Source organism: Strongylocentrotus purpuratus, unplaced genomic scaffold (genome assembly GCF_000002235.5).
Source record: "Strongylocentrotus purpuratus isolate Spur 01 unplaced genomic scaffold, Spur_5.0 spur5_scaffold_14, whole genome shotgun sequence".
NCBI lineage: Eukaryota > Metazoa > Echinodermata > Echinoidea > Camarodonta > Strongylocentrotidae > Strongylocentrotus > Strongylocentrotus purpuratus.
The window spans coordinates 13,103,296-13,127,987 of NW_022145599.1; the positions used below are offsets into that span (position 1 = coordinate 13,103,296).

At 37.4% G+C, this 24,692-nt stretch overlaps 1 protein-coding gene across 3 annotated transcripts in view; it reads right to left on the bottom strand.

The window, feature by feature from the left end:
- The window catches only part of LOC575902 (cytohesin-1), a 64,176-nt gene that overhangs the window by 24,922 nt on the left and 14,562 nt on the right, over positions 1–24,692 (bottom strand). For all 3 annotated transcript variants that reach the window (XM_030984234.1, XM_030984235.1, XM_030984236.1), the window contains exons 3-8: positions 20,660–20,721; positions 19,751–19,814; positions 10,216–10,334; positions 5,479–5,559; positions 3,093–3,205; positions 2,616–2,764 (exon numbers count right to left, since the gene is read on the bottom strand). In XM_030984234.1, the coding sequence (XP_030840094.1) occupies positions 2,616–2,764; positions 3,093–3,205; positions 5,479–5,559; positions 10,216–10,334; positions 19,751–19,814; positions 20,660–20,721 (588 nt within the window). The remainder of the gene's footprint in view (positions 1–2,615; positions 2,765–3,092; positions 3,206–5,478; positions 5,560–10,215; positions 10,335–19,750; positions 19,815–20,659; positions 20,722–24,692) is intronic.

The window sequence follows — 24,692 nt, forward strand, 5'->3', positions numbered from 1 at the left end:
AGAAAAGAGAAAAGAGAAAAGAGAAAAGAGAAAAGAGAAAAGAGAAAAGAGAAAGAGAGAAAGCGAAAAGAGAAAGAGAAAAGTGAAAAGGAAAGCAAAGAGAAAGAGAAAAAGAAGGAAAGAAAAAAAAGGGGGGGGGGAACAAGGGTCAATCGATGACAGATAATCAGCGAGAGGTGAGGAGCAAGAAATGATGGTTTATTCTTGTCTGGTTTAGGTGCTACATTTGGCCAGAAGGACTGGCGCTCATTTCCCTCCTTGGTTTCACAAGGGAAGCCCCAGAGTACAGGGGTGTTCCTGGGGAAAGCTAGACAATACACCTTTAAAAAAAATGATTATAATCCCACAGGATGAGGTGAACACCCCTCTGTGCCAAAGTGGTTTCCTCCACCTGTGCTCTCAGACATAGCCAAAAGTAAGATCTATTATTAGAGAGAGGGGTGTTTCCTTATTTAACTGAGAACTGAGGTGTGTGTGTAATTAATTTCACCATGAGCATGACTCTTCCTACAGACTATTCCTGGTTTGACTGAGATGAAAAAGGTGCAAGATGAAAAGGAACTAGTGAAATACATAATGAAAACCATTCACTTCACACCTCCTCAAATAGATACTTTCACAATCATGCATATTGTGAAAAATGTGTATCTTATAAAAAAAAACAAGGTTTTGCTGAATCAGGGAGCACACAAAAGTGATTACCGGTAAATTATTTTTAATGTCCATTTTAACAATTTGTTTGTATCGGAGCAACCCCTCCTTAGCTAACATCCTTTCCCTCCATCCTTCGAGTGGTTTGTCCCAAGATAAAATCATGACATCACGTGGATATCCAAACGTCGGTGATAAGACCTACAATTTCGGGATTGCGCCAAACTTTTCCCCTTTCAGGAATAACATTCAAAGGAAGGATGTGGGTTGGAATGAATGAGAAATCGGAAGGTAATCAATTCACGTCAACCACTTTCATCTCGAAGTACAAGGCCAGATGTTTAGATTATCATTAAGATTATCATTAGGGACCCCACTGAAAATAAGCTCACGAGCTTTCGTGGGCTATCCTGTTCAAGCTGACTTAATTTTGATCTGTTATTCTTGTATATTGTTGTATGTTGGAAACTTGGCAAATAAAAATCAATCAATCAATCAATCAATCAATCAATCAATCAATCAATCAATCACCCAATCAATCATTCATTCAATACATTTTCTGTTTTTTTCTAAACTGGAGAAGATCACTCTCTTGTGTAATACAGATTAAGATTTGATTCATTCTAAAACAAGGTTATTTCTTATGAACAAATACAAATTGAGATTTTTTGATGATTTTGATGATCTAATATTTTTGCTTCCGCGACATTTGCTACAGGCTATATTTTGATAAAGGGTTAGGGTTTTAACCGGATCTCAGGTTAGGTTTTATGTTTAGGGGTAGGATCGGTTGTTGGTCCAGGGTTAAAGTAAAGAGTTTAATTACGGTAGAAGATGTGTCACTAGATCACGTGCTGTGATTTTCTTCCCTTTTTAAAATAAAAATGACTTTATCTAGAGAAGCTTTGAGAGAATCATGAGCCAAGAGAGATTGATTGTGTCCCAATCTTCCATCTTGGATGAAACCCAAGGTGTCAGTAATACTTGTAGAGAGAGAATGAGAATGAGAATGTCACTATGATCAAGCATAATTCACAGGCTATGCTACTGCCAAAATGAAGTGGGGTGGGGAGGGGCAAGTGTATTACAGATAGAAGGAGAAAGAACTAGAGAGGGGGGGGGGGTAGAGAGACACAGGCACAGACAGACAGAGACAGACAAATAGAGAGAGAGAGGCAGATAGAGAGAGAGGCAGATAGAGAGAGGACAAACCGACAAAAATACAGAGAGATACAGAGAGAAAGACAGAGAGAGAAAGACAAAGACAAAGACAAAGACAAAGAGAGAAAGAAAGAGAGAGAGAGAGAGAGAGAGAGAGTGTGTGTAAAAGACAGAAACAGAGACAGACAGACATGGGGAGAGGCAAGAGATGTGAATAAAAGTGTTATAGAGAAAGAATTTATAGAGAAGGAGAGTCCCAAAAAAAATGGACGGACATAGAAAGTTACAAGATGAAGGGAAAGAGTCGGAGAAAGAGAGCCAGAGAAGAAAATGGAGATATCGACAGAAAGAAGCATGTGGGTAAAAGAAAAGGATAGAAAAAAGGTAATTGGGAGACAGAGCACATGAAATCTGACCGTTTCATCTTGAAAATGAAAGATGGCAGAAAGAGATATAGATTTGGTAATGTAAATCCAGATGGAGCAAGAGCTCAAAGCTGCAGATGACGAGTTAAAGGGGGTGTAGCATGGCAAATACTGGTTAACGCCATCCACGACTTCTTTTGGACAACTGCACTTAAACAAATGGACTTCATTAACGGTCAGCGCGCTTGTGTTCCTGAGTTCTCTACACACTTCGGTTTCGCGTATGTTGCACGCACGTGAATACTGCGGTCGCGTTGTCCGTAGTTGTATTATACCTGATTAGCCCCGAGTGAGGCCATGGGATAGACACAGTCTCGTCATGCTACACTCCCTTTAAGTACTACAATGTTAAGTTGTTGGCATGAATGCTAGGAATACCTTTAGAAGGTCTTCTGGTAGATCGCCTCCCTCGTTGATACCTCTGTTCATGTGGAAGAACCTCTCTAGCGTGGGTTTATCCTTCACGTTGGGGTTGTGCAGACTGGTGTTCAGCATGATGATGGCAAACGATAACACATAACATGTATCTGGATGAAAGAGAAGAAAGGATCACCAGTCACAATCATCTTGAAGAGTAATTCAGAAAGAAAAGCAGACTTTTCTATACATTTTACAAGCATATCCCGCTCTACAAGTTATAAAGAAAAATGAGACACATGCAAAATGACGATTTAGGCCATGTAGCCCTTCTAAAAAACTTATAGACCAAAATTACCGCCCTTTTTTAGCTGAACAACCCTCCTTTAGTACAGATATAGACAATCTTTCATATAGGTGTGATAGCTGAAACTGGTCTCCAACTTATCTTTAAAATAGGATGTTGTCAGATGATTATTTACAGATAAAAATGTGTACCTGTTGATTCAAAGACACCTGGGTTGGTCTCACAGTAGCGCTTAGCGAAGCATTCCATCATACGATCTATCTTCTGCGCCTCTCCAGGCAGGCGGAAACTCCACAGGAATTGCCTGGAAACACACAAGAAACAAAGAAAGCAAGAGAAATACTCTCAATGAATAAAGAGATAAGTCCAATGTGTTTGGCATTAGAAAATGCTATGAAACATCAACAGAGTACATGAGTAATGCCATTTCTCTTCAGAGCATTGTTGTTCACTACCAATTTCTATATTAGATTCAATTCATGTAGTAGTTATGATGTAAAGCATTACATTTTTATCAGCAGAAATTGTTGATTAAGAAAGAAAAAAAAGTAAACATCAAACTTTTCTTGCTATTCATTTCAGAATTTACCTTTTCCTATAAAATTCTGGTTGTGATATCCCAGCTTGTACATATTTATCAAATTACAAAGAGGTAAAGTTATCACTTTAAGTAAAAATACATTATAATATATCTAAGCAATATATGTTGCTATACTGTACATGCATTACATCTAAGTCATGAAAAGCTTGAAGGATAAATGAGTAATTTTGACCCGTTGACTCAGGCGATCATCTATATAGATAATTTCTCATCAAATACACAGACAGCTGGCCTAGTAACGAGCTCATATCAGACGCAACCATCTCTCATAAGGAAGGTCAAAAAAGAAATCAAGTCCTTGTCGAGCGTAACTGATCAACATCAATATTGCACAAAAATGTTCCAAAATCACCGCATTTGAGTAATCAGTCACACTCTCCGTCAGAGGTGATGCCAATTTGCCGATTGACCTTATGCATAAGGGGCTAAGGGTACAAAATAGCCAGATGAGACTGATAATTAGAGGCCCTCTCAAGAACAGACAAAAATATCTTGTTTGTTGTGATGTGCCAAAAGAGGGATAAAGAAAAAGTGACAAAGAAAAAGTGACAACTATAATTTGATTCTGTAGATTTTTGTTTCGTCTCAGTATTGGGGGTCTACAGCAAAACAATTAGTTTGTGGATTTTTGTTTTCCTGTCCATGGTTTAGAGCAAGAAAATGAGCCAACACTTCTCATAACAAATTGAACTGGTAACTTTGTAAGAACTTATCAAGGGGAGAAATTAAAGAGCTTGTGCACTATATTGCAAACTTGCAAAGCTACAATGAACACTGTGCTAAACTATTTTTTTCTTGGCACAGACGAATAAATCAATAAAAATGTGTGACGCAAAAGCTAAACATAAGGATTTGATTTCTGATTGAGTGAATGTGTATTGGCATCCAGTATATTGAACAAATTACAAACACACTCACTGAATTATATTTTATTGCTGTCTGGCGAATAAAACATCTTGCATTTGACTTTGTAATAAGGTTCGCATGTTTATCACGTCCCCCAAAGGACTTCTGTATTTTATCATCTTTTGAGTATTGAAAGCTTGCAATTGACAAGAGCCATATGGCCTCATATTCCTTGCGGTATAATACACATAAACAAACATGGATATAATGAGTATGTAACATGACAAGGCATAGAAGACATATGAGTCCTGTAGATCTTAAGTTACAGAATTCATGTTGAAGTCATGTTCAGGGTCATAACACATAAAAGATGACATCAACATTGATTCTGGAAGAGGGATTGGGAAAGCTGAAGTCCCCCCCCCCCCTCCTCCTCCCAATTTCTTCTTGATTTATTATAAATTTAAACAAGGAAGATGTAGAAAATGAATGCAAAAACTCCCTATCCCGTCAAAGTTTTGCAAAATTAACATTATACTTCTCGAACCGCTTCAGAATTCGCCAATGAAAATCTGTTCCATGGAAATATGGTGTTCATTTCCTTGTAATACTATGCACACACAGAATACACTGATTTCAAATGGTGAGCTAAGAGCTTGTATTTATAATGTCTCCTACATTTATGTCAACTGCTTAACGCTTTTTTTCCTCTGCCACGCAATGTGAACACCAGCTTTTGATTTCAAGTTTACTTTTAATACTACCATGAATTTAGACATCTGCATTCTATCATTCTAGAATATGGATAGGTTGCATCTGACAGAATCCATATGACTGAAATACTTCACTGGGTATTGTACAGTTACGTAGTTATTATGAGTGCCAAACACTTCAATGGTGGACGTTATTTTTTGTGAGGAGATCACAGATCTTTAATGTGCCAAGGACAGCTTGTGTTGTGTAGTTAATTTCCTGGTAACATGATGCATGTAATCAATGCATTGATAACATGGTGAACTACATTTACAACGGATTCCATACAGAACACGGAACTTCATGAAATCCTATTCGATGAAGTATATCTTTGAGATGTCTCTGTGAAATGTCTATCAAAATGGCTTAATATTTACCTTAGAGCCTGTACCAGGATCATGTCTTTGAACTCATGGAGAGCTACGAATGATTCCAACACTGCTATATTGAAGTCTTTCCTGTAAACAAAAACAAAAACAAAAGAAAACAAAGTTAAGCACTTCTTTAAAAAACTACATTACCGGTAGTTCAGGCTGATACACAAAAATCAAATAGAACAAATAAAATAATATTTTAATTAGCCTCGAACAGGTCTTAGAATGAAAGAGAATGAGAGGGACAAAAATAGTTTTTAAATAAGTTCTCCTCAAAACATTCTTTATGCCGGCAGACAAAAAATACACCCTAACTAAATATTGTCAATATTTTAATTAACTTTTGTATGCATACATGTAATTTGACATTTTAGTAGTAATATTGCAGATTGAGAGCATGCACAAACTTAATTACCATAAACAACATACATGTATTTAGTATTATAAGATGATGACGTGGATTCTAATCAAATGATAGGTTGAGAGGTACCTTGTGTGGGTAATTCTTACTAATGCCCACTACCTGGACCATAAAACAACTGAAATTTGCTAATAAAATGAAATACGATAATGGCACATTAAATACAAAAGTTGATAGACAATAATCCGCATAGCACTTAGCAGCATAATTTGATAGCTACTGGATAAAAAGACTGGGGTAGATTTGGGAGCGACCGTTTGTTTCATCTGGGAGAGCGTCACGAAGCCCCTGGGGGCAGCTTGTCCTCGTTGATACTGAAATTGACACACCGGGTATACAATTACCGCTTTAACAAGGGGGGTGAACATTCATTACATTTTCCATGGTCGTAACCAAAGCACGCTAAACCACAGAAAGCATATATTATTTCATATATGAAACCAAAGGGGCCGTAGATCAGAGTAGATGGGAGATAATAGTGTCTATTTCTTTTGTCTACCGAATCTTCCTGTTGATGTCCCATTGTGGTTTCTCCATGTGGGGGAGGGGAGGGTGATTTGAGAAATCTTTTCTTCATGACAGAACTTTTTATTGCATTGTGAAAGCAGGCAATTGTAAAGTAGACTGAATTTCAGTTTGTATTAATGTATTGAAAAGATTTCAATGTCTCACAAGGTACAGTAACCATGTACTTTCATCCCCTATGAAGTCAATTGAGAGTAGAGTTTGATATTCATTTTTTTTTTAAGGAAACAAAAGTTTGATAATTATCCTCTGTATTATAGTGTTAACAATGTCTAAATGTACACAAGCTAAATTTCTCCTGGCTTTCAGCAGCAGCATCATGAGTGATTTTTAAAAAGATCAGCTCCCCTCTAACAAACAGCATTTGAAATTATTGTTTGGGTCAAAGGAAAAAGGAATTCTCTATAAAATGTGCAGTTCAGTTGTTTGTAGCATTTCATATTTAGGATTTCAGATGTAAATCTATGTGATGCAAAATATGTGTACAATGTTGATCACATTATAATGTCCATCCCACAGAGGATAATAAATGTATTCCTGATTGACTAAGGAATGATGGGAAGGGGGAGGAGTTGCGGAGGTGAATCTACGTGTCCTGCACGGGAAAACCGATCCACCCAACGACAGAATTCAATTACAGCTCCGATGTAGGGTCAAAGAAATTGATGTGATTTGGCTTGTATCACTTCCTCCCCGGGGAAAAATATCCAACGCCTCTCGCTCATTGCACTCGTAGGTTAACTCCCTACTACTAAAAAATTGCTGAGCAATGCTTGATATGCTTTGTCTACTGTCATGGTTAAATTTACGGTTACTACAGTGTATATCTCTTCGATTTGAACAAAAGTTTAGATTCTCTTTCATTTAAAACCATATCATCAAAACCTCTGAACTGTGTATTTCCCACTTTATTTGTTTACATGTACAGTATGTTCATTTATCAATACAACAACAACAAATTTCAAGGAAACGACAAGCCTCGTTTCACTTTAATAGCCAAATAGCATGACAAGCAAAATTGTTTGTAGGTAATCTCCGGTGCCATATCTCATTAGGTATTTTGCATCATCGGAAATATCACTTTATTTTGTTGGTTTTACTTTCTGTTATCTTTTGTCTTTTGTCTTTATTTCTCTCATTTGCCTCTCCCATGCAATATATATTTTACCTACTAGGTTAGCATTATTTAGACATTTGTGTAGCAAGTAACACCAACATTCACAGGAAAACATTCAGACAATCTTCTACAAGAAAACTGAATACCTTTTTGTGTTCTTTCAAAGCTTGTGCATTATTTTTAAAAATTTTATTTACGTAATGTTTCTTTTAATTGTACCTGGACCCCCAGGAAGAACAGTGTCATATATTTTTATGACACTGAACGGGCAATCCAGCCAATCATTTTTAAGCAATCTATATACACATGTAATTTATTTTTTTTAATTCTGTTATGTTTCATTTCGTCTTATGTCATATGTTATTTGTCTTTTTAATATGATTGGAAAATAAATACAATACAACAAAAAAAGCACCCCCCCAACCCACATTCCTCCTCCTCCTCCTCTTCCTCTTCTTCCTCTTCCTCCTCCTCCTCCTCCTCCTCCTCTTCCTCTTCTTCCTCCTCCTCCTCCTCCTCCTCCTCCTCCTCCTCCTCCTCCTCCTCCTCCTCCTCCTCCTCCTCCTCCTCCTCCTCCTCCTCCTCCTCCTCCTCCTCCTCCTCCTCCTCCTCCTCCTCCTCCTCCTCCTCCTCCTCCTCCTCCTCCTCCTCCTCCTCCTCCTCCTCCTCCTCCTCCTCCTCCTCCTCTTCTTCTTCTTCTTCTTTTTTTTTGGGGGGGGGGGGGGTCATATTGGTTACATCTCTATACCTCAACAAACTATTTTACACAGATAAACTGAAGCGTTATTTCTGTTCCACTCTTCCTACCCCCACGCATCCTAAGATGTTTCTCTGAAACAGTCATGACTCTTCAAAGAGTTTGCCGACAGACCAGAAACCTGTCTCATGCAGCTGACACCTCTGAGTAGTTTGACATGTACGGTCATTAGAACCTGACCTCTCGTCTACCCTACCATGGACCCAACATCCATAGCATATTTAGAGAGATAGTTGTGATAAGCCCATGCTTTCATTTGACCCATTAACGTGCAGGACTTCTAGTGACACGACTCCCTCTACTCTACTAGCTATGCCACCACAATTCGACCAAAAAGTATGGGACCCAACATCCATAGCCTTTTTAGAGAGATAGTTGTGATACGCCTGTGTATACATGCTCAAAGGTTCCCTCTAACATACAATCTCTATGTTGGTGCTCCATGAATTTGACCCATCAACTTCTGGAGACATGACTACCTCGACTCTACTAGCTATGCCACCACCTATTAAATTCGACCCAAAATATTAAAAAATAATGACACGGTCATCAGCAAGTCAAAGAACCAGGAAGTCAGTCATATTTGATATTACCAGCATGTTGGTTGACCCTTGCTTGTCCATACTGATATACCTGTTTGACCCTTCACTCCAAACTCACTATAAATCATCCTGAAATCAGACGTTAACCTATCCGCCTATCAAATTTAGCTTTGTTTTAAACTGTATCAACGCAATTGATCTACTTGTGTCAGTTAACATTCTGAGGACTAAGAATAGATTGTAATTTTCCTATATCAATACAAACATTCATGAAATCTTTGATTTTGTATGTTTTCGGAATGACGCACATGAACCAATACCCTTAAGATAATCAATTACGATATCAGAATGCTGTTTACATCCATTGAATGGCCACGAAAAATTAAACTATGCTTGCCCTACTTGAGAAGAATTTAGGCAAGTAAACCAACATTCAATAAATGTGCTACAAAGATACCTTTACCCAATTTGGCAATAAACTGAATAAATCTTTACTTGCGACATACACTAATACACTATTTCTATTGTAAATGCACAAACTACTTGTCTGTTATTTTGTTGGTATATGAATAAAACAGATCAGCACAAATTGCTCTATTTGCTCAGTCATGGTCACATCTGTTTGAATAGGATAAAAATTTGCTAGTTTGCTTGGACCTTGAAAAGAAACGAGGTACTGCTAAAGTGCTGATCTGCTTGGGCAATCTACTGACTAACAAAGCACTAAAAGAACAAGTGAACTGTGATTTTTATTAGAAACACAGACCAAGAGCTACAAACATCATAAACAGCTCAAATAAATTCGGGGAAATTGTGCGCAGAATTTTTTTTGAATAGTAGATAAATGTCCCATCTTTCTGCTCCTTCTTGTGATTTAGTCTGATTGAGTGCCAGACAAAAAGCTTTATTATGTCTGTACGTGTAGCTATTCTTCAACATTAGTTTACTTACAGGTATAGTCCCATTTTGGAAATGCAACCCTCTCAAAAAATGAAATGGAAGCTCTTATTACCAATCATGTGAAAGAATGTGTTTTGACTAATACATGTACGTTATGATACAAATTTTGCCGGAAAATCGCCTACTAATTGATATATTTGGTAAATTACCATTTCGATCCGGCCTGGATAGATATCGTGTAGTCCCATATACATCTTTCTGTGTATAAGGCTTGTTACTTTACCAAGACTGGGCCAAAATTCTTAATATTTTGATGATTCCAGGACCTTGCAGTACACACCAATGCAATCGCATGACCAGAGCTGGTCTATGCCTTTAAAATATAGGCCTAGCATACTGATATCTTGAATTTTCAATACAAAAAGTTAAATTTAATTCCTTGTCTGAAAGAAGGGGGGAGGGGGTCACATAAACCAACCTTTCTCCCAAGTAGTCTCCTATTGCCGTTTTGTTCAGACCTTCTCCCTTGTAGAGGAACTGCGCGACCTCCTCTTGCGTCTCCTTCAGAAGGTTGTGCTCGATCAAATAAGCTATGCCCTGTGGTAAAGATAAGATAAAGAATGCAAAGGAAAATGAAAATCAATAACCTACCAATATTTACTGAATACTCCATGCCCCGGGGTAAAGATAGCAAAGAGCATGCAAAGAAAATGAAAATATCAATAATCTATCAGTATGTGCCAAATACTTTGTGCCCTGTGGTAAAGATAACATACATGTACAGCATGCAACGAAAATGAAAATATCAATAACCTATCCATCTGTATGAAATACTCTATGCCCTATCATATACCCGGTAGATAACATGCACACAAAAAAAATAACTTTGTATCAATTTGTAATTTTTTTCATCAAATACTCTGTGGTGAGTATATTCTGAGGTGAAAATAAGATTGAACAAAAACGCAACCAAAAAAATCAAAAAAAGTGTCAAACTGACTGTACACTTAGAATTTTGGTATCTATTTTTAATCATTTGGAAAAGGAAGTAGGTCGAATAAAATCTGAAGACAATACTGCTTATCGTTAACAGTGATGAAACTATCTCTGGTTGTGATTGATAACTATGCAAATTTGATCCAGTGAAGCTCAGTGTCAAAGGAGAAATGAATGCTCTCAGACTCTTGCTAAAAAAATTGACAATGGTGGTGTAAACATGGACCATGGCCTCAACCAACGCTGTACTACAGGCAGCCAAAAGGCAGAAAAATAGAGTGAACAGAATATATGGTCACCAGCATAACAACAATTGTAACAAACCCCCTGTCCACACACAACATTTTCCGTGATTGAGCATGATTAGCTATACCGTTTCGCGATAGTTTTGCGATGAAAATTGTGTGTGTGGACGCTCACTAACGATACGTCGTATAACGAAACTAGTCTAACGAAATGCAGGTTTGGGCATCGTTTCGAACTGAAACTCAATAAAGAATCATGCCTAATCACGCCTTATCACGGAAAATGTTGTGTGTGGACAGGGGGAGTGTAACTAGTGTAACTAACTGGGCAGGGCTTAACGTGACCTCGAGCGAAAGGAGACCAGACCTCTCATTTCCGCTTCCATTTCATGACCGCAGTAGCAAACCGCGCACCTATACAACATTTCGCTGTAGAGTTTCAGGATTACTTTCTTGTGTGTGTGGACATCCTGGAATTTATACGATGATTATTCATACGTTTCTTGTGTGTGGACACTCTGAAATTTATACGATGATTCTTTATACGACGTTTCGTTATAGAGTTTCGGGATAAATTGTTTTGTGTGTGGACACGCTGAAAGTATCATCCCACTAGATAGGAAACCTTTAGATAAGAAAGTATAGGAAAGGGTAAGCTACAAATGTACAGCTCAACAACAGAGTATTGTCTGCAAACATTCACATCATAAGTTTGTGATCAAAGAAAACAAACAGCTACCGGGACTGTGCCTGTACAGAGTGATTGACAGTCGTCATGTAACAATTGAAGGAATGAATTGTTAGACCAAAATAAACCTGAACTTCTGGACCCTATTCACAGCGGGACCCATATAGTCTTTCCACACAGACCCACAGAGTAAGAATTTATTCTACAATAGTTGTTTTCATTTCAAGCATTTCAGGTTGGCCTACAACATTTTTTATAAAAGGGGCAACATGTTTGGTTGCATTATGAATCAGTTTTATTTTTCTTTATTCCGACTCAAAATAAGACATTCCCAGCATATGAACTTTTACTTCTTGAGTTGGTTGTCTTAGCTTTATTAACAAAGTAAAGACAATGCAGTATCAAATTTTATTTCCACATTATGAATCATTAAATGTACTATACATATCTTTTTCTAATATAATCCGACAACTAAAAAACTTAGAAATAAAGAGAATTGCAAAAGAATGATGAAAAACAAATCATTTGCAATTCATGAATGTTTATTGCCATAGACCTATCATAATTCACGAAAGGTGTAGGTCTTCAAAGTCGTAGGTCATGAAAGGTTCTGGCTTTTGTTTTACAGATCTGTTTCCTGGCTATAATTCATAAAATCCTGTTACATTTGTCCTGAGACTCCTGACAATGTTATATCGACCACTGTCTGAATACATGAACTAAACTACTAATCACTTTCATCAGGTGTGGCTTAAACCTGGCCCCTTTTTAATGTCATCTATTTCTAGAACCTAGCAATCCCAGGGAACCTAACATTACCCCTCGAAGCAGGTAGCAAGTTCCCTTCCCCTTCACAAAAAGTGTCTATGGGGACTCGCCACGAGGCATCGGCAACATAAAGATAATAATTCATCATTTGATAATACTAAACTTTGAACTACTTGCACATTTTGCTGCTCATACCAGGGAGAATTGAGTGAGAGAACAACTGCAAGCAAATCATATCGCTGAAAAAATCTATGAGGAAGTTTGAGCCGACAAAATAAAGAGATGAAACTATGGCAGGGGAAACGAGTCAAGGAAGTGAGGAAGGATTCTGCGAAATATATTTTGACATTAAAATAAATCTGCCAGTCATTTCACTTTCACAAACGTGGATATCGATTGCATCTACATCTATAGACAATGCATGTACAGATAGTATCTATATGGTACTGCACAATTCCATCCTCGCTATCCAATCTTTCCACTTTGTCCCAAACCAAAATATAAAGCTTCCAAGAAAGTATCAGCCTTGCTGAATTGCAAAATGAAGGAGATGATGAGAGAATAAGACATGGTGAACAATAGTAATACAATTTAAAGAGGTCAAATAAATGTACATGTAGGAACTTATCTGCTCATTATTCACCTTCTTCGATTGAGGATTCTTTTTAAAACGTCAGCTGTATCTCTTTAGGTTTTGAAAACTAAAACTTAGTGCTCCTTTCACCTAATATAAAAAGCTTGGTTATTACAATCAGGGATAGATTAACAAACCTGGGTCTTTCAATTGCTCATTTGTCATTAACACATGTGACATATAAACACATATCTTCATGAAGATGGATGGTGCTATTAAATCACTTCTCCTTTTGTATGGCTTACAAATTATACATTATTTTATTTCCAAGTTTCTATATTTGACATTAAATCCCATCACTTCCTTGTCTGCTCTCCATGAAAGAAGCAGACTGCTCTATAAATACTCTGAAAAGTATTTCTTTACTAAATAAAACTATAAAAGAGTGCATGCTTTTTTCTGTTACAATAGAGTTTTGCATGATTTAACAATCACTTAACATTTTCAAGGACTTGGATGGCTGGTTCTTTTTAGAGAAGCCGGCAAGAAACCGATTGAATGCGCTGCCACCTGCCGCCAAATTAAACAAACATTGTGGACAACTTTTTTCGATAATTCTATTCAAATTTGTTTACATTAGAACATTTAGAGAACTGAATTTGAATTATGTGAGGTTTGTGGTTTTTTGTAAAGAAACTAAGAATGTGAAGGAGTGGATAAAAAATAAAAAATAAAAAGAGGATAAGAACAATTTGAAGAGAGGAAAGGAGGGGCAAGACAATATGCACAATCAGGCTTGTGGACCTACTGCACCTACATGTACTGAGCAATCACTTAAACAAATTTTGTGCACTCTACAACCAGTAAACCACTCAATTTTTACTTTTGAGAATTTGAATTTAGCTCAGAATCGGATTCTCATATAAAAGCAAGATGTAATTTGCCATTTAGATTAGTTTACAAGTTCTCCATTACTAATTCTATAACCCCGATTCCAAGAAAGTCCAAGATGACCACACATACAATGGTCACCACTTGACCCAACTGACCACTGGTCAATTTCAAAGGATTAGTCACCTGGACAACACAAAATGGATCACATTATCCCACTCCTGACACCCACTTTGCTCTGCTGACAATGCACAGGAGATTTGTACAAGAGACAAGAGGCCTGTCCTCATCAGCTCGAGATTGCCAAATATGCCGCTACTTGAACTATCCCAATTGCAATTATCCATTTAATTTGCGTTTTCATCAGCCCGAAGTTGCAATTAGCGGGATATTTGGTCGAGATAATCATCCCAAGATATCTTGGGAGAGTTTGCTAAATATCCCGCTATTTGTCCGGTGCGTCTTCTTCACCAGCCCGAAGACTAGCACTATGCGCGAACGCTGAGCAAAATTCTCAAACTCGAGTTTTAAGTTTCAAGGTCAAGTCTCGAGCTGATGAAGATGCAATTTGTAACTTTGGGATTAATTCCCAAATCAGAAATAGCGGGCTATTAGGCAATCTCGAGCTGATGAAAACAGGCCTATAGTGATTGGAGGCGATGAAAGGAACTTGGGAATTCAATTGGGCAAGATCACAAGCAAAGTGCATTGGGTGACAACAAACTTTATATATTGGAAGGGACCCTGTCAACGGATTCTTTACAAAACTTTGTAAATGTAGGACCTACAACAATGGCTTCTGTTTAATAGCACTCTGCTCCAGACAAAGCGCATGCAAACATTCTGGAGGATAAAGGGGGATATCACGAGATTTTACTGCACGTGGCGTGTCGACAACTGCATGTCTCCTACACTTGTCCTGAACATAAAGACTACATTGTATTCACTGACTGTTCTGCTGTATGCCTCATACTGGATGACATACAGATCACATGTATGTCATTCCTTCATGGTTTCATTTAACACCACCTTCCACAAACACACAAAGCCATGACATAGCTGCCAAATTGACAACAGTCATGAGCCTGAGGACTCATGCCCCAGGTTTCTATGGTCTTTCTTCTACCAAAGTGCCAAACCACTTTCATTTTGTAACACTCACACTATTTGAGTGCAAGTACAGCATTAACACATCACACGTACATGTACCAGAGTTTAGGCCCTTCTGGCCCTCTGCAGAGGACAAGAAACCAAATGAAGCCCTGTCATGTCAACAGGGTGATAAGTGAGGGTTAATATTTCACAAAGCCACTTCAGAAGCAAAAATCTTTAACTGAAAGTAAGCTACTTGTAACGTAAAGCCTAACATAGAGTAATTGCTACTGTCTTCTTAGGTTTCATAAGTTTTCAAAACCTCATGATCATACCCCAATTTATAAACCTTCAATTTGGTTCAGTTCTTGGAAACATTCGATTAGACCCATATTCACGGAGAAGAGGAACCAAGTCTATAGCTCACATTACTTTTCATTGAGCACTTTATAAAGAAACCAATGGGTCTATTTATATCTACAAGGCTGTACAGGCCCTATTCAAGAACGTGTAATGAAACTGACACTGCATATTGATCAGGGACGTATTTTGTTTCCTCAAGTCAATGTAGCGCATTACAAAATACCTACAGATGTACAATGTAAACTGAGCATGTGACTTATGCGAGTCAAGCTCACTCACACTGTCCAACACATGCCTGTAATCAATTTCTTTTCTAAACATACACTGGATGCATAGGGGGTGTATGTTATCATTTATAATGACAGTAATTCTCTGTTATAGAAACATCACTCAGCGTCTACAGAGCAATGTCATGTGTTAATGCATTACATGTAGAGTCAAGTAATTGAGAACATGTCGACCGTATAGACTAGATTGGGACAAGAGGGGTGAGTCACGAAGCCGTTACAACTGGGACCGATTTAATCAATGGATTGAGATTAATTTGGAACATGTGTTTTATCAACACAAGCTGAATCTGATTCAGATTTCTCTGAAAAAGAGGTCACAAAAATAAGCAAAATCATTGAAGACCCCTTTATATTAACCACTCCATCAACCTCAAGTATATAACGAGGCAATGTCAGTTTTGTTTCATTTCTATGTACATTGAGAACAAGAAGGACATTGGAGCTATATCCTTTTACCAATTGCTTATGGGACCTGAGTTGGCTACTGCATTAAAACCTATGGCAAGGCTCAACACTTTCTAACTATTTTTGGAAGGCCAGGGGGTTCGAATTGATCTCTTTAAGCATGTGTATGCACGAGCCCTATGTATATTTTTCAAAATTTGGGTGTGTGTACTAATATTTTTTTTGGGGGGGGGGGGGGGGTGTACTAATATTTGGGGGTGCCCATTTGTCCAGGGTGCTTGTAGGAATGACAAATTCAGTAGTCAATGAGTTAAAACAGACTCTCTCAAAAGATGATCTGGGCTTTCTCAATCAAAATCTTGGGTGCTATACAAATAAAGAATGAAACAACATTTATATTTGCATGTACAGCGTGAGATTCAATCAAGACAAGCTACTACCGGTAAGCTAGACACAGTATCAACGCTAGCACCTGAGCAAGCAGGTCCACTCCTGGGCATTTACTTTCTAAGCTATAAGTGAGATCCTGTCAAGAATATGATGAGGGTTACGGGTGTCCAATTAGCCCTGAAGGATGACTCATATCTACTAGGACTCGGAGGAAGAGATAACTGCAGGCACTGACTGATAGTGATAGCACAACTGTGCATCAAATCCTTCATCTACATTACAAGCAGGTATGAAAGGGTGTACTGTACTATACCAGCATAATGTGTGATCTTGAATGCTCGAGTCAACAACTATAAATTGAAAAAAATAAATACAGTTACCTTGCATTTTATATGAATGTTGGCTACTTCTGCAGGTAAGTTACTACTGAAAAATTTTACTCGGTCATGGAAATAACTGAATTATAAATGTAAACACTTCAAAATTTGGGGGGTGAATTATAAATGTATTTGGCTTTGAGTGTGTATAAGGGCCTGTACAGTATGTACAAAGAATTTGCCTACATTTTAGCAGAGAAGTTTTTAATAATGAGACACACAGGAAAAAGGATGAAGACAACCTTGTCAACAGGCAGCACAAATTTTATTCAGTCGAAATAGAATTCACCCTCCCTACAGTGTATATTCAAAATCAGAAGTACTTCATATGTCTCAAAAGAACTCCCTGCTCACACTCATAGAAAAGAGCATACAACCTGTACAGTGTTTTCTTCCCCACCCCTTGACCTTGTTAACATGCAGGAAGTCGTTAGGAAGGGGGGGGGGGTCACTTCTCAACTCATGTGTACCTGAGTAAAACCAATTAGCATTCATGAGGGGATCATGTATTCTTCTGACACAGTGGGTGGTATGGAAGGTGAGATTGTCTTCCCCTCTGCTGGCAAAGTAGTAAAATATTGTTACAGAAAATAAAAGTATGTGGAGGTTTCTGGCATGTAGGACCGTGATACAGAATTGTACAAATGTATGACTCGAGTGGAGTGTTTCGCATACATGTACCCCTACCAGCACATGTACAATGTCTGCTTTTTTCCATGAAAAACAATTCAATATCTGAGCATATTCCAAGTGTAGTCATATGTCATAATTGCACAAATACAAGTGTATGGGGTTTCTGGCACGTAGGCCACCAATACAGAATTGTACAAATGTACGACTCTATATAGTGTTGCGCATACCCTACCAGCACATGTACATGTACAATGTCAGCTTTATTCCATGAAAAATAATTCATATCTGAGCATATTCCAAGTGTGTTCATATGGCATAGTTGCATGTGAATAAATTTGTTTATGATAGCTACATGTAGTACCGGTACGAGATGGTGTATCAAAAGATTCTCTTTGGTTCAAAGTCATCTTATCTTTGTGGGTCATCTTCCTTCCTTGATGTGACATTTTGAAAGGAAAAAAAACATTCAGAGGCAGGATATCACAACCAGAATTTATAGGAAATGTAAAAACAGATCATGGAGAATAGCTGGGGCAAGTTTTACAGCACATGTCTGCCAGTATGCATATTTACAGGTTAGGTTTAAATGTAGCAAGGTTTTAAAACCTCATTTGCTGGTAGATTGATATCACAGTTATCAATCATGTTCTGGTTTCAAAGTGTATCAGTTTCAAAATGAAAGTCACCTTCAGGCTGCCACAGAGGAGCGAAACGTGATAAAAGTTTACGGCCTACGGGATATGATAACCTAAAATATGCTTGAGACTTGAGTACTTGAGCCTTGAGGGTCAATAAAAACATGAGGTTTGGCCTGAAAAATCAGGGTCATTAAAATTAAAGAGATACATTTCCTTTTCCTCAAGCAATCCTCAGAAAACTTTGTCTCAAGTTTTGAACAGCTTGTAAAATATGGACCAAATTTATGCCTATGGAAGTGCCGATCTCATTTATAATCAAATTGAAAATAACAGTATTATGATTACAAGTAGATTCCAAATAGAGCTGAGAAAAACAGTACATGGACCTGTCTTCATGAGCTTGAGTTTGCCAAATGGCCTGCTATTTCTTATTCTGGAAATTAGCCGGATCACGAAATAGCGGACTATTTGGCAGTTGAAGACACAATACGCGTGCTATTTGCTCGAGTTTCGAGTTCCGAGCTGATGAAGAAGCGATCAGTAACTTTGGGCTAATTTCCCGAATCAAAAATAGCGAGCTATTTGGAAAACTCAAGCTGGTGAGGACAGACCTACATGTACATGTAGTGTATGGCAAAACAGTTTGACCACACACAAATTATACATTTAGCCAATAAGTGCTCCTTCCATAGCTGGAGGAGTTTATGTGGTGATTATCAAAGCTGGAATGATATACTGTACATTCACAGCAGGCAGCCCTCACAATGGATTACTTCTCTGATCCCCAGTCCAATATTGACTCAGGAAGTACCCAAACATAACAAATTCCTTGAAATGTGGGTGCACTGACCAATCCTCATCAAGGTTAGGTAAAGCAATGCCCAAGGACAGGCAGGCCAAAGGGAGGAGTTGCCGGAAAAATCTTCGGCCAATGCGAGCGAAGCCATATAATCGGGCTGGAAGATGTTTGGGGATGAAGGGTGTAGCCTTTATTGATTTCTGTGAATCATAGCATTTTCAATCAAATTCACTTTGTTTTTTCTGAGAGGAAAGATGTTACACCGTTGCATGATTCATGTTTATCCGTCCCTGTTAATTAGACCTGCAGTGATTCCTCCATATCCATATGTCTTTGTTCCTCGCTCGTTCTTTCTAATATGGCAATTAGTCCTCTGACCCTGAAGGGTGGAGATTTACTGATTCTGATGAATCACTGCAGTTTAGATAAATTAAGCTCCTCAATTAAATGCACAGTTTTTATAATCTCTCTTCTAAAATAAATTTGTATACCTCTGTCCCTCTATGTATTAATTTCTGCCAGACAACTTTTTTTAAATTCCTGATTTGTTTTCTTACCTGGGAAGAAGTTAGATATTGTTTTCTTGAATATTCCTTGCTTATTGTTTACTGTATCCCCATAGTGAATTGATATGAAACAAGGTTTTGCAGCTGATATTTTCTTCTAAGTCAGGAAGTAGGATGAGTTTATTTCCATACAATTTCAATCCCAAAATTTCTCTAGCAATTAACATCTGTTAATAAAAACCATGTTCACCTCAAAATCTAAATTGTCATGATGGAGTTTTGATAAAATCAGAATTGACACTAAATGGAGAAGAAAAAAAAGGCAAAATAAATAAATAATAGATGCAAAGAGTCTTACCTTTTTAGGATCCATATTGAACCTGGTTCTACCAGTGTTCATCTGTCTGGTCTTTGCATCCGTTCTAAAGGAAATAATAAAAGCACTTACAGGTAAATATTGATAACATCAAAAGAGGAGGGAAATATGCACTATGAATATGACAGACAATGAAAGCGGACAAAATATACAGTTCCTCGGGTAGACAAAGGAACATCCCTTCACTGCTATTATGTAAAAAGGTGAATATGCATGTGACACCTGTTCTACACATTTTCACATAATAGCAGTGAAGGGATGTTCCTTTGTCTACCTGAGGAACTGCATATTTTGTCTGCTTTCTTTGTCGGTTATGTTCATAGTGATGTGTAAACTGACTGAGCACATCTCTTGTAGAGATCCATGTGGGGGTGGGGATAGAAAAACTACTTTGAAGCCAAACTTTACAGGGTATTATTATATTCCCTGATTTCAATTTACTTTCAACAAGGGTTATCTTATTTGTTTATAGAGCACTTGTCTACCTTTTCACTTCAAACAGATTGTCCCCCTTATTATTTCGTTCTTTGTATAGCCCGCCTCGTAATGAGATTTAATGGGATATTAACACAAACTAATAACAAAATCCAGATTACTGTCTACTGATTTGTGCAGTGAGAAGGTAGACCTACAAGCTTTAATATCAATCTAAAATTATGCAAGAATTGTTTGTTTTTTGTTTTTTTTCTTATTTAATTTTCAATTTCAATTTTGATGTTTCCAACAAAACATTACAAATCAATTACAAACATTTACAACAAATGTAGAAATACATATTGGAAACAGAAGGGTCCACTGAAAAGCAATGCATGTACAAGTGTGAACACCTCAATGATGCATAGGAATAATGAGTAATTAAATTAAATTAAATTAAATTAAGCTGAAATTTACCCTTTGTCATAGTCCATACTCTCCAAGTCTGCATTGACATTGGCGATCTCTTCCTCCAGTTCCTGAAAGAATAAGAAAAACAAGCAGATTGTATTACAATGAACCAGTGAGCTATTGAATTCAGATATTAAATGATAAATATTCCTATCCAGTTACCTCAAAAAGAGAAAACATCAATTATTCTTAAATTATACCAGCACATTTTGAAATGAGACAAGGCCAAATGAAAGGCATAAAACTTAATCACATCGATGCAATGGAAATGTATTAATGTAGTACTTTGATTGGCTATAAAATCTAAAAATGATTTTGAAAATAAGTTTCATGAAACTATGCCCAAAATATTTGACCTGGGAGAAGACTGAATTGTAGATATTTTTTTCATTTGCTCCACTCCATGCATGAGCTCCCATGAGGATAACTCCAAATGAATTTTAAACAAAATCTCTGCCCCACTGACTACATGTCTTTGATATGTTTTTACACACATAAATTCATGAACACAATTCTTTACTTTTCTCAATACATTTAATTTTACATAAACAAACTCAAACAAAAACACCAAAGATATGAAAAACAGCACCTTGAATCCTTGATCTCCTAAAAAAACACCAGCAAAATCATATGGGTACATTCTTTTATGATCATATCAATATTTATGGACAAAGAATCCTTGGCATTAAAGTGCAGATAGCAGTGCAACAAGGAATGACATGTGATATCGGTAACCCACATCTCTTACTGAGACAAATTGAAATATAATGCACACATCATCTCCAATCAGGACCAGAGTGAACAGAGAGGATTCTCGTTATTTGCTCATTTCAATCGGCAAGAGAAGAGGAAATTATGATTTTGGATTTTTCGGTATGCTCAGTATACATTGTCTGTTGAGAGTTAGAAGGGTATTATCTCTGTGTAAAGGTATCTAGGAGTCGATGCCCTTCTGGCACTCAACAGATATGTACTATAAGATTTTCTTTCTAAGGTTTCTTTCTGTGAAGGTTATTGCAAATGCCATATCTGACTTGATATTCATGGAATCAGTAAGTAGGCAATACTTGAAATAAATGGTGGCTCAGGTCAATTCTAACCCTAGAATTACTACAGATATTACAATGTATATGTAGGCCTAGACATACATATTTTTTATTTTAGTCCACAAAACATGTATATTTGAAGCTCTCCATGTAAACCTGGTCTTCAATTCTCTTTTTTTTTGGGGGGGGGGGGGATTCAAAGTTTCAAACAACAGAGACAATTTTTGTGAGGGTCAATGTACTCAAAGTACATTCATGTTTATTTTCAAGATATGTCACTTTTACCCTTTTAAAGATTACCCTTTCCAAATTATCAGAGCGAGGAATGAAATATCTAGACACTAGACAGCGTATTAGAAATAGACACATCCACGGTTTTCATCTTTCCCAAATTGTAGAAAGTGACGACAAATGTCCTTGCATGCCTCATGACCCTTTCCACGGAGCGTTACCAGTTTCAATGAAGCACTACAAAATAACACCAGTTTTGCCTCATTAAGAGCCTGTCCTGATGAGTCTAACATCTGCTACACTACACTACAGTGGGTGGCGATGGGGAAAAGTTTTTTCAAAAGAAATATAAAAGAAGGTTTGTTTCCACAACCACAGCTGTTTGCCGAACATGGCCGATACAATCTTTCTTTCTGCAGTTCGTACTGAAAAACGATTGTGATGACATGTGTACTCGGGGAGACCATTCATACATGCGTTTCAAAATGGTGATTCATAATTGTATTTGAATTCCTCGAGGCATTATCATGTTTATTTATAAACCCCACATACTTTGTTGAGACGACCAGGATTATGCACAAAGGCACAGTCATACTTTATGTGCAATTGTTAGTGCAGTATCTTAAATTATATTGTAAAAGCAAGATCTGCAACAGCCAACAATGAAACAAAAAAAGTGATCTACATGTACAGCTCATAATATACTCATGTAATTTCAAAGTTTGTCTATCATTTTCATTCATTTCGCACAACTGCGCCAGGAGTGTCATTTTTGACAGACATGGCGCATTATAAATGTTCACTATTATTATTATTATAATTAAGATTAATAAATCGAAATGTAAATTAGTAGAATTAAAAATGTTAGCACCCAGGCTGCAATAAAAGGCCTACAAGGCTACAACTACAAGTGTTGATTTTGGCTTCCCTTAATTTTCAAGAAGGCCTATTTTTAATCTTTCTGTTTGATAAAGCCCTGCCGAATAATGAACCCAACCTACTTCTCAAGTGAACTCTCTCAATAGTTGACCACATATGATATCACACTCATTTATATCAGAGCACACGTGCAAAGCTAACATCACATGTAAGCTGTATGCAAAGTGTTTGCATACAAGGCAGGCAAGCAGTTGTGCACCACTTTGCACCAACGAATATAGTAGGCATATTCATTGATAAAACAGTGAAGACAGACCTCTATCCTACTGTACTTTGAAAGATAGGTGACTGTACTCAATCTAGCAGTCAATTCTCTCTGAAGAGTTTACCAGGCAGTGCAGGGTCAGCAATTCGGACCCACCGACAAGAAAAGAGCTGGGAAACTTTTCTGGACCACAACAAAAATCTCACAAAAACAGATAATGACCATTCTAACAAAGTACTCTAAACTGGAGCCATCTCCAACTCCTGCTGAGTGGCATTATTGTTAATGAACACTATGGCTTGAACTTTTATGATTCCTAAAAACTCTATACCGAGTGAAATCTACGACTCTCTTACAAAGGGAACATTTCCTAGTTTCCTTTGTGAATCTAGATTTTAGAACGAGCTTAAACTCAGCTTCCGGTTTATATTCTAGTAGACTATCCATAGGTTTTTATTTGCACTAAATAGTATTAATCATGAAAATCTCCAAATTATACTATTGAGGAAATCAAATTTTGCAATGGTCAGTTTTGAACTTTTGATTCAAGCTACCAAGCTTATCAATGTCATTACCCATTGACATTTCTTCCCCATGTTTTTAGTGGATCTATGGTGAGTTTAGGGGCAGTCATATTTTCACCCCCCCCCCCTTAAACTTTTTGCTGGATGTCATTCTATTCGTAGAAATTTTTTTTTGTAATCACCTCCAGCATACTATAAATATGTATGCTAATCATATTTCATAGACAGGGTAATCTGGGCTCGACTTAAAACAAGGGCACTTTGTTTCCATCCATCCATCCATTGGCACCGTAAAGCCCTCGCAATCTGGTAGCACAAATATTGACCAAGATATGAAAATATTTTACCCTTGGGGGTCCAGCAGTGACAAATGGCATTTCGATGGTAACAGACGCCTTACTGCTTTGTAATTTTACACACATGCACACTACAAATTGCATGTTACTTCTTGGCTGTAATACTCAAAGGTCACAACTCTTGACCACAAGTTGACTGGAATGTCCCTTATAGCATTGATACTCAAACTTTAAAGAGAAAGTTGAGTTCTGGGAAGAGGTAAAACATAATTTGTGAGCGTTATCATTGTTATTATGCAAGGGTGGAAGAACATCAGATTAAACATGTTCCCTGAAAAGCATGGCTCTTTAAATGCCTTCATATTCTAAATATGACATAAAATACGTAAAAATCGGGGGGTAGGTTTTTTTCGCCATGTGCTCGTGTAGTCCCATATACATCATTCTGTGTACAGTCCTTGTAACTTTGCCAAGCTTTGGCAAAATGTCTCATCATTTTGATGATTCCAGAACCTTGCAATACACACGAATACTTATATACTAGATGATCAACCTTTTCTGATAGCTTCCACACCGTTTCTTTCACAATGCAATCACATGACCAGAACTCAACTTTATCTTTAAAGAGACGAAGGAAACCCAAGATACACAGAAAGAATGTTTTCTTTGCATATTGAAATCATTTTGCTTCTTTCAATTTCATTAGTAAGGCAAACATCACCAGCATAGAGTGAGCAGTATTTATTCCTAACCATAAACCATTCACTATCCCATCCCCCCCCCCCCCCCCCCCCGAAT